The sequence below is a fragment of the Falco naumanni genome, chromosome 7 (genome assembly GCF_017639655.2).
Source record: "Falco naumanni isolate bFalNau1 chromosome 7, bFalNau1.pat, whole genome shotgun sequence".
Taxonomy (NCBI): domain Eukaryota; kingdom Metazoa; phylum Chordata; class Aves; order Falconiformes; family Falconidae; genus Falco; species Falco naumanni.
The window spans coordinates 20,597,892-20,609,184 of record NC_054060.1 but is presented as its reverse complement, the minus strand read 5'-3'; the positions used below and the strand labels follow the sequence as shown (position 1 = coordinate 20,609,184).

Genomic DNA, 11,293 nt, shown 5'->3' with positions numbered 1-11,293 from the left:
CCGGTGGCTCCGAGGCCTGGCCGGGGCGACCCCCGCCGGCCCCGCGGCTGCGGCCGCCGTTTCCTCACGCGGGCCAGGAGGACGGGCGGCGTCGGGGCGCGGGGGCCGAAGCCCGCCGGCGGGGAGCTGGGGCCCACCGGCCGGCCAGGCGCAGCGGCGCCGCCGGGGCTGCCCTTGCGCGCAGCGTCCGCAGGAAGCGGCGAGGCGCTCACGGCCGAGCCGGGCCGGGCCCCGCCGCTTGGGCCCTCCGCGCCGCCGTACCGGGGCCGCTCCCCGCCCCTCGCTCGGCCCAACATGGCCGCCCCGGCACGGCCCGCCTCAGCTCGCCGCCCGCCCGGGCCGCCCGCCCGCCGCCGGCGGTAGAGAGCCGCTGTGCCGGCAGGCGGCCGCCCCCGCGGGGAGGCGGAGGGAGCCGCCGGGGGCTCCATGAGGGCTGGCGGCGGCCGCGGGCCGGGCCTGCCCAGGCGGCTGACTCCTCCCTTGGGGAAGGAGGGTGCGCTGGGGCCGCCCCCGCCGCCGCCCGCCGGGGCCGCCGCCGTGTGACTGGGAGCGCAGCCCCGAGCGGCTGCGGGGCGCCGGGCCTGAACCGGCGGGCGTCGGCACCCTGCCCCCGCGGGACGGGGCCTCCCGGGCCCGGCCCGGCCCGCCGCCGGCCGCCGCGATGTTCTCCCTCAGGCAGCCCAAACCCACCTTCAAGTCCTACCTTCTGCCGCAGGTAACGACAGCGCTTCGCCGCCGTTAGCGCCCTGCGCGCCGCCCGGCCCGGCCGCGGCCCGGCCCCAGCTGCCGCCCTCCCGCTGCGCCGGCCGGCCGGGGGGGGGTGGGGGGCACGGGCACCTGCGCGGGCCGGGGCGGCCGGAGCCCCCATCGCAGGGGGAGCGGCAGCGGGGCGGCCGCCGGAGCCCCCCGAGCCCCCATCGCAGGGGGGGGCGGCGGGGCCGAGGGCCCTTCCCGTCACACGTAGGGCGAGCGTGGGGCTGGCGCGGGTGACAGCGGGGCACGGCGGCCCTGTCCGTGGGGGCGGCCGGGGGCGGTGCAGGGCGCCGGGCAGCGGTGCAGGTGGCCGGGCTCAGCCCCCGTGCGCAGGGCCCTGCCGGGGGCAGAAAGCAGCTGGTGCCTCCGCGCACCCCGCTCGCCCTGCGTACCTTCCGCAGTTAAAACTTGGCTGGCGGCACAGGTCAGAAAATCAAGTGTGTACGTACGGTAGAATAATGTATATAGCGCATATAGCATCGAGCGTATCTCGTAGAAGCACCGGGGTTTTCTGGGCGGTCTGGCCGTGTAGTTAACGCAATGTGATTTTTATTTATTATTTATTTTAGACAAGGCGGGACCTCTTCCAGCAACACGTCTGATGTGTTGACTCATTTTTACTTTTTCACGGTTTCTTGGTAAAAGTGCAGTGTCAGTGCAGGGAAGCTCTGGGCATTCCCGGCTGTGGAGCGGTGGTACCGCTGTCAGCGTAGGAACCGCAGCCGTTCAGGCTCTTTCACTGAAGGTTCCGGTCGTTTTGTAGAAATAGTTTTATTTTTAAGGTTGGGAATTAAAATGCAGGTAGGCATGTATGTGTTGTAGGCCTTGGTGGATTTTTTTTGGTAATTTTTCCTGTGTCAGAAAGTCACGCATGTTAAAAGTTGGAAGAGAGTTTTGTGCAAACTTGAGTGTCCCTATCTGTAAAGCTTGTAGGATTTGAGCCTTTTTGGAATGTCAAACCAAACTGGTTTTTGTTTGGCCTGTCAATTGTTATAGCCTAGGTTACACAATTGATTAAATGCTAGTACTTTAAATATTATATTATTCTTCTGGTACAAAGCTAAACGTAAACAAAAATGGTAATATCTTTACAGAAAACTGTTGCTGTGAATGGATCCTAGCTCTTTAAGATCTTGTTTTAACTAAAAAAGCTGAACTTTCTCCTTAGCCCAGGTAGATCAGACATATCTGACTGTAAAGTTCTGATTCTGAAGTAAGTTTTCTTTTTTTTTTTTTTTTCCCCCCGTCAGGCTGAAGACCATATAGCGTCAGAACCAAGGATTAAAAAACTGGAACCGGTACTTTTGCCAGGTAGGCATAAATCGGGAATTTGACAGAGGCATCAACTAGGATATATTTAAGCCTTTTGTTTCTCATAATAGAATTGGTACGGTGTAAATAGGTTCCCCTGTTCTACTGTGATTATTGATTTTGGTGTATTTTAATCTTAGCACGTTCCTTCAGGGAGCGTACCTTCTAAGCAGGAAAATCTGATGGTATTTGTGTCTGTAGAACATTGTTCAGACCTGTCTGAAACTCTAAATAAATACATAGGCAATTTTGCCTGTGTAATGCTTCAGTGTGTGTGGAATAATGTCTTGCGTTTATTGCGAGTATTTGAAGTGAAACAATTGTAAGTTTTATAACATTTGGGACACCTTTTGGAATACTACTAACAATTATATTTTTGTCAGATAGTCAGACCTTTACCTGTGTGCAGAACCCATTACCACAGCATGTGTTGTAATCTTGCTTTATTTTAAAGGAAGATATTTATAGCATTTCCAGTAAGTAGGTTTGATTGACTTCTGTATCGGAAAACTTCTAATGCTATCTTTATTCATTTACTCTTACTCAGTATTCAGCTGTTACATCATTTTGGAATTTGAAGTTTAAAGCTACACAGAATAACCTTTTTAGTTTGTGGATGAGAAAAGCAATGTTTTTATTACTGTTCATAGTTACATATTTATAAAAATGTAAAATATATTAAAATATTCATGACTTATGTTTTTTAAATAAGAATTAATCTTAGGTGAATGACATTTTGATCAATGAGGATTTCTAAAAGCCTTTTTCAGATACCAAAGGAACAGTCTACTATTATCAAGATTACTTTCATTGCAAATGGTACACCACAGTAGTAGATTTGGCTTGCTGTTTCCAAGGGGAATTTTGAGTTTAAAACAATGGTAGACTGCATTTTTTTCTTACCATTCAGATTATATGTTAACAAATATGGATTTACACAGACACACTATTGTACGAAGCTATTGCTATTGTGTTGTCTAAGTTGATAAAACATGTTAACTTTCGAAGTGATCAATAGAATTAACAAGTTACTCTTAAAAAAAAAAAAATTACACTGCTTCATATGGGACTTGTTGCTGAAGTGGTACGGGGTCCAGTGAGGTATCGTAAGCTTAGGATGCTGAATATTGTGGAAGAGGTTCAACTGAAAGAGTAAATAACAACTGACTGACACTCTGCAGGCAACAAAATAATACAGATTTTGCTTGAGGCATAAATATATTAAAATACATTGCTAAGATTGCTTGGTATTTGAAATACAGTTATATTTTTATGCTTGCAAAACTTCTGCTTACCACTTGGCATCTTACTGGTTATGTTGCAGTTGATATTCATCCAAGGTCTTTGACTCACAAGGAAGTGACTGCGTGTTCTTCTCTGAGGCATTCCACAGCAAATGCAAGGCAGTACGAGATTGCTTTTCTCAAAATGTAACATGTCTTGCCTTTGCTGTGGGACATGAGCCTGAGCAGTTATAGAAAACAATGTCTGTGCAGGAACTTTTTGCAGTGTGGTTCGTTCATTAGGCGTGAAACTCCAAAGTACACTTAAAATAGTGCTGACTGGGTTTGTTTTTCTCAACTGGCTTATATTTATCCCATGTTTGCATCATTTCCCCTGTCTGCACTATCTTTGAAATCAGCATTTGGTGGCTTTTAGGACATCTGTAGTAAGTCACCCCAGGTTATATAGAAAGTGAAAGAGTATAACTCACCACAGAACTAAAACTTCTACCTCCGTGTCATTCTAAGGTGTTATTTTGAATTATTTAATAATAAAATTCACTTCTCTATACAGCATCTGACAAAATATTTTTATTTTTGTGAGCATCAGTCTGCGTGAGGGGTGGTGGTGGTGAGTTTAGAAGTGACTTACTTTAAATGACTTAAATGAAACTCTTCCTGTTTAAAGTTAAGCACCAGCCTAAACACTTTTTTTTGTTTGTTTGTTTCTGTCACCAAATGGTGCAGCAGAAAAGTGTATAAACAAGTACACGTTGTACTGTTGGGTAGACTGGCTTTTGGATTTGTCATAACCCGAGTTTCTGGACACATTCCAATTAATTTAATTATATTAAGGCTGACTTGTACTCCCTTGCAAGTACAGTACCTAATATCCTATCCTTACACAGCTGTGTGAAATTGCTTTTGCTCTCAGGAACAGGGTTAAACCTGAGTGGCTGAATGTTTATTATGCTTCTTTAATTGGTAGAGTTTTTAAGAAGTTCTTTTGCAATTAACTTCTATTGGCACAAGCAGTTACTGGATTTAGTAATCTTCAAAAACTGCAACTACATGTATTAAGCTTTTGATTCCTAAAACAGTCACTTTGAGGGAGTAGCTTACTGAAAACTGGAATTCCAAAGCAGCTAAATAGCCTCCTGTCTAACTTGTAGTTCTGCGCAGTGGGGGTTAGGAGAGGGAGTTCCAGACACGGAAATAATATGACTCAGGTTAAAAAGTGAGGAGTTTTTTTTTTTTAAAAAAAAGAGAAAGAAAAAAAGGGGGGGGGGGGGGGGGGGGGGGGGGCAGGCAGGGGCGGGATTTTACATTGCAATCAACTTTTAACCTGTAGAGTTTGTTTTTAAAGTTTCCTCTGGTACTGGAGGAATAGAGATGCATCTCTTCAGGAACTGTATGCCCTGAGGAGAGTGGTGCATCAGGGAAAGCAACAAACAGAATTTAAAGCAATTAAAAACCTTGGGTTTAAATGGCAACACTGATACTGCAGGAGGGAAAAGTAAATAATTTTATAGAATTGGGTATAATTTAATTCCAGAACACATGATACAGGTTTAAGATGGAGTTAATAAAAATGTTTTCTTTTTCTTTCTGCTGTTTTGTTCTCCTAGTGTAGCTCCCTGATGAAGAGATTTTGCAGAGCTAGTTGAAGAGTTGGACTGTGTAACAGTTTCACTTTTTCTCCTTTGTTTGCATAGCTTGTTTTATAAGCACGCCGGAGAGGAAAAATAGAGAAATAGCAGGTAGGCTCCCAGTCAGTCTGTCCAAGTGCCTTGCCAGGCTCGTAGGAAAGTAGCTTGTGTACTTCAGGGTAGAATGAAGTTAAAGCTGTTAAACTGGAAGGTGTGTTTTGTTCTGGTAAGCCATTGTAGCCTGTTTTCCACAGCAGTGTCTGTAGCATTTTTAAGACATCGACCTAAGCACTTGAAAAAAATCGCGCAGCATAACTGGAATGTAATGCAGTGCATGTTTTCAGGATTTGAATGGCAAAGCAGTGAGCAGAGAGGTGCAGTACACGGGTGGGTAATGAACCAGTCCAGTGCCCCTGAGCAGTGCTGCACCATGCTTTGGGCAGGTCAGGCAAAAAGGTCTTCACTGTTGCTCACACAGGATGTTCTTCGTGAGATTGTGTACTAGAACATCTGGTCAAGTGTGAGAAAAGGCTTGTTCCTTCTGAATTTTTGCTAATTTCAAGTGTTTCTCAGTGCTAATTTGCTAGTAGGTTAAGTTAGTAGCTGTCACCTGCAAATTTTTACAAAACAGCAGGAAGTAGTTTAGTTGGTTTTGTTTTGAAAAGTACAAACAGTAGAATTATAGAAGTAAACTGAATTGGAATAGTATTTTTTTATCTTTAAGCTTTGATCACATTAAGGCAAGTTAAAGGAACTTTGGTGGTGAGCTGCAAAGCAGTTACTCATAGTCTCTTGTGCCTGCACCCTGTTCCACGGGCAGGCTGTGGAAGTCTGCTTCAGTGCCATGGCTGGCGTGCAGGCACACCAGGTTTGTGAACAGCCTGTAAGTACAGCGGGAGTGGGTCAGCTGTTACCTCTCGCTGCCAGTGGCTGCCAGCAGGCGTGTAGGAAGGAGAAGAAACAGGACAAGCAGCACTCCCTGCTTCCTTCAGTGTGTGGCATAGGGACTTCCCTCCTGGAGTAATGTAATGGGGAGATCCAAGTGGGGAGTCACAGAGCATCGTAGAAGCAGTGCTATCATATCTAAATCTTCTTCCTGGATTTTTCTTACATGATTTTTATCCGATTGCTTTCGCTAGCTATGTAAACTTCTGTCATCCACAGCTTCATCTGATAAGAAGTTCAGCAACTCGATTATATGTTGTACAAACTACCTTTATTTGTTCCAGACTTACCACCATTTAGTTTCTTTGTGTAAATCCTAGTTCTTGTACAACATAGCAAATGCCAAGTTGTATTCCCCCATTCAGTGTGATTTGTGATTTTCAGACTTGTGTCCTATGTTCGCTGGTTTGCTTCCATCTAGCTTAGTTGGTCCTAGGAAAGGATCTTTCCATATATTTATTAGTACTTTTGATTACCTCTGAACATTTTCCAGTTGTGCTTTATTCTTGTTGAGGTGGAATTACATACCGTGTTCGAGAGTGTTGCCACTGGATATATTTGCTTTTATCTAATTATGCCGGTCTAGTTGGCTTTACCACCTACTTACTGCTTTCTGTTTGCTTCTTTGTGTACATGTGCCCTTAGATAGGCAACTGAATGGAGAAATCTAATTGAGGCTGTATCATGGAAAGTTTTAATCTTTTAGTCTGATTCTCTTACAAGTTAGCTCCCAGCTCTTTTTCTGTTATTTTTTTCTGCTTTCTGCAAATCCTTAGTACATTAAGTCATAAGTTCCAGAGCAGCTGCAACACATCTTGTGATAGGAGAAGGAAAGAAATACTTTTTGGTGGGACATCTTGTGCGTTAGTACCCCAGGTATGTTCACTCCTGACTGTTTTGTACCCTTGCACCTCCTTCTTGGCATTTTCATTTGTTTGTAGTGTCTCAGAGCTGGAGAACGGAGGCCATGGTGGTTGCGGTGTGAGTGCACTGTGATGGCGCGGGGGGGGGTAGGAAGCAGGGACCGAGCTGGGGAGGTTAATGCATAACCCCAGAGATGTGTCAGGACTGCCTTTCTGGTGTGTTAGGAATCGGGTTTGTCTCTCCCCTCAAAGGGGAAACTGGGATTGTTTAATTGCTTGGTACAAGTAGCAATGCTGTATGGTCAGTGCCTTTTTCTGTGTGCATTTCTGGAATGAGTGTTGATGTTCAAGTAGGTATCGCTTGATCTGTTAAGGATGTTCACCTGTTGATGGTGGGTAGTGCTAGCCTATGAATGCTTGTGAGAATTGAGTAGAACTTGTATGAAGTCAGTTTCTGATTGCTTCCAAAGCATATTCAGTTGTTGATTCTCATTTCCAGTGTTGTGGCATGTTAGCCAAGGCTCTCTTACTCATTGCACAGCTGATTAAGACATACTGCAGGGTTAGGTGTTTTTCCCTGCATCAAGTTTCTTACTTGAAATTCAAGTGTTGCTGTAAGAATTTGTTTGTTTTTAAAGTTAGCCTGTGATATTAGACAAGCAAGTGAAATAGCTTTGTAATTTCATCTTGTTTTCAGGCATCAGTGTCATACAAGAGTATAAAATTAGTTTCAGAATGGCCAGATTAGAAAATTAGAATGGCATCTTGGAAAGTAACACAATCACCTAAAGCTTTTCTAAAGTAGAAATTATATATATATATGTATATATTTTGTCTACACCAAGATTACAAAATGTTTTATTTAATAGAATTTGAAACTCTCGTAATCTAGATTTGAAATCTGGAACAGCAGCTTTGTGCAAACTAATCTTTCATACTGCAAGAAGCTTAAAAATAAAGCAAGCATTTGACTTATATTTAGAATAAATGAGGCATCACTTACAGTAAGTATATAGTAAATACTCTTTTCTATTATAGCTTTTTTTGTTCGTTTGACTCAAAGTAAATTTTCAGGCACGCGTTGGATTCAGTTAACTGCTTGTTTTGTTTTGGGGATTGCTTTTTTTAAGGCTGGCATGATATAAGTACTACCAAGGCAGCCTGCATGTAGAAGCTGAAGTTCCAGTTACGGTCTTACAAGTGGATTTTACTGGATGGAGTCAGTTTGTTCTGCTGCCTTTGTTATGAATACACAGAGGACATGTCTTAACATTTCTGACTAGTAATGTATTTTAAGTATCGGTAAATATCTACAAAAATACTTTCCTGTTTGCAACATGTTAGCTGTAGGACAATATGGTAATCATACTTTAAAGGTAGAAGGATAAACATGCTTTAAAATAAATTTTTATGCTTCTGCATGTGCCTTCTGCAAAACAGTCCCAAAGTAACTGGTGTCTGCCTGCTCTGTCCCATATATATTTAAAGCCACAAGTCATGAAAGTCCAGAAGGGATAAAATGTTAGTGTGGAGGCTGAATTGTCAGCTGACCAAACTACTGGGGTTTTGTCTCCTGGCAATTATATTTGCTTCCAGTGAAGTAAGTCTTCAGTGAACTAATTTCTGAACATGTGTTTCTGTATTGATTTATTTAATAAGCCAAACCAGAGTAATTTAAGCTAGACCCGGTAATATATGACAAGTTCAGAAAAGCATCTGTAACTTGTATTGGTGACATAGCTATAAAATAAGAGGCTGAAAACCACAGTCCTGTCAAACTGTAACCGATTATATTGTTTGGGCAAAGTCAGGCTTTGGGAATCTGTAGTTTATATAGCCAGACTAAAAATAAGCAAAACACAAAACACACTCTCCCTCCTCACTGGCTTGTCTATTGTTCACCTTAAGGCACTCTGACCAAATAACTGCTAAAACTGGTTTGTTGGTTGTTTTGGTTTTGGTGTGTGGGTTTTTTGTTTTTTGGGTGGTTTTTTTTTTTTTTTTTTGGGGGGGGGGGGAAGTGGTGGTTATAGGGTTATTTTAGTTTGGCCTAAAAATACATACTGATGCCAAGAGGAGCTGTTGATTCCATTTTTCTCACCACAGGTGTGTGTTCCTATTAGCTACTTGCTGCTGACACTTTCTTGTGCAAGTGAAGAACAGGCTGGATCAGAGAGCTAATTCTGATGAAATCAGGACTGTCAAAAAAGGAAGAAAAATATGTGGTTAGAATTATTTTCAACGGGATCAATTCTCTGACGTGACTAACAAAGTCTTTTACAAATGGCAGTGCCAGCACAGGGGTTGAGGTGGGAATGAATGTGGAATATAAAACTTTGTTTCCCATTCAAAAATAGGAGAAACTTTCATTTTAGGGGGAATAAAAGTTGCTGGATTAAAGCAATTCTGTAAGCATGATGAGCTTTTTAATTTACTGCAATACTTTGTTTTGGATCTAGTTGGTAATGAGAGCCTTGCTTATGATCCATGTTCCCTTCTTGCTGTGTGGACTGTTGGTTGCCTGCTCTACGCTCCTGTATCGCTCCCTGTGTTTCTGGCGTGTGGGGGAGGCTTTTGCAGAGCATCCCATCCTAGCACGGAAAAGCAGTTATCTTTTCAGCTGCCTCCTGCCGTCAGTTTCTTTCACAGGGTTCACGAAGATTAGCCATTATTGGACAAATACTGGTTTTAATCTTGTTGTGCGTGAGAAAAGAATAGTTGTTCTTTGAAGACTTTTATCAAGAAGTCTGTACTTTTTTTTTTTTTCTGCTTTTTCCCTTACTGAGCATTTCTAAAATGGAGCTAAGCTCTTGTCATGCTCTTTTTCTGATGGTTATCAAACTAGAGAAACTGCACCATATTCATGTGTGATATTTTAATAACATTTTTTCCAATCAGATCGGCAAAGCAGGCTCTTTCAGTGGTTTGCATTTAAAACACACCCCTCTCTAAGCAGTGGTTAGAGTAGTTTGACAAAAATCCAGGGCCCTGCTATTAAAAATTAATGCAGATAGAACATGTCCAAATTGTTTTTAATTCACAGTAATGACTGTTTTGAGCTGTCCTTTTGACACAACTTTTAAAATTTATTTTATTTTTTTGCTTTCTGCAGATGTACAGAAAATGAAATGTAGTCTTATTTTTTAACTAATTGTGAAAGTATTGGAAAATACTTGTGGGGGGACAGACATGGGTGGTATCTACAATCATGTGCAGCTTTTTTTGTCTTCACATACCTTAAATACATTGTACGAGCTCATGAAAATCAGGAAAGAGATAAAAGACAATTATTTCATGAGCTTACAGATACTTTTTTCTCAAGTTTGGAAGTGGCTGAGCACACTGAACAGAAGATTCATTTAGAAGTGGATTAGAGACATTTACATCTAAATGGTTGGTGCATACTAATAAACTCATACAATTTTGGTATTCTTTTTGCAAGAGAACAGCTAAGAAAAGGCAGCTAAATGGGTGAAGATGTTCTGGATTTTACTTACTTATTAATGAAGATTTTATTGGAAATTCTTACTCGGATATTTACAGAAGTTAATTTTTTTTCCCAGTCATTTTGCAGCAGTTTTAGACTTAGATCTTTCTAAATACAAGTGAACTCATTAATGTGCATTTTTAGTGGTTAAATGGCTACTTGAATTAATTTTAGCTCTTCTATTGTGAACTTTTTAGACTAACTTTCACATAAAGAAGCTGGTTTTCTGTTCTCTTAATTGGGTATAATCACGATCAGCATTATAAATGAGGAACGGGGCTTTGGTTTCCTGAGTGTATTCAGGTGCTTTGTTTTTGTGAATTTAGGCAGGAATTATATGACTGCATGACATACTTAATATCCTCTGTTGTCCTGATGTCTGTTACACCTTGAATGTACACTAAACATACTCAGATTTTGATTTAGAACTTCAATGCTCAGTGAGGAAATTTATTCTAGTAAATGTATTCTTATGCTTCTAATACAGTATCGAAGAAGTTCCCTTAGTGATATGTAAGGTACCTACAAACTTCTTGAGCCTGCAGGATTTGCATTATGCATTTATGAAGTCTGATTTCAGCCATTTGTTGCCTCTAGCAACTATCAGGCTCCTAACTTGCTAGAAATGTTGTTTATTATCATTTTAACATGCATGTATATGCGATCAGCTTTCTTCCCTGAAAACTAAGGCTTTGAGATAATGCTGTTCTGTTGTATTCCTTCTGTATTCATAGGTAGCAAAATTGTGCTAGAAACTCTGGGATGGAAGTGTTTGGCAACTGTTTCAGAGAGCAACTGAAAACCTGGAAATTACTCGAGGTCTCTTCTTTGTTGGCATGTTTCTTGAATTTTAAGCTAAGATAATGCAGAAGCCAAAAATAGCAAACATGAGAACTGGCTATATAGGTGAAAGAGGATTATTTGTGTGTCTCCTACTGCTATAAAGAATCCAGACCCTTATGGAAATTTCCAATTACAAGTTCTAATGCAGTGCTAATTCTGGCAGTTCTTGTTTATTTTTTTCAGATCTATCAAGTTTACTTACTGATTGCCCTGTTATTG

At 42.4% G+C, this 11,293-nt stretch overlaps 1 protein-coding gene across 1 annotated transcript in view; it reads left to right on the top strand.

Moving 5' to 3' along the window:
• The first annotated feature begins 394 nt into the window (after nt 1-394).
• The window catches only part of MTMR10 (myotubularin related protein 10), a 41,304-nt gene continuing 30,405 nt past the window's right edge, over nt 395-11,293 (top strand). Inside the window, exons 1-2 of the mRNA XM_040601089.1 lie at nt 395-715; nt 2,004-2,064. Of these exons, the coding sequence (XP_040457023.1) occupies nt 662-715; nt 2,004-2,064 (115 nt within the window). The 5' untranslated portion in view covers nt 395-661. The remainder of the gene's footprint in view (nt 716-2,003; nt 2,065-11,293) is intronic.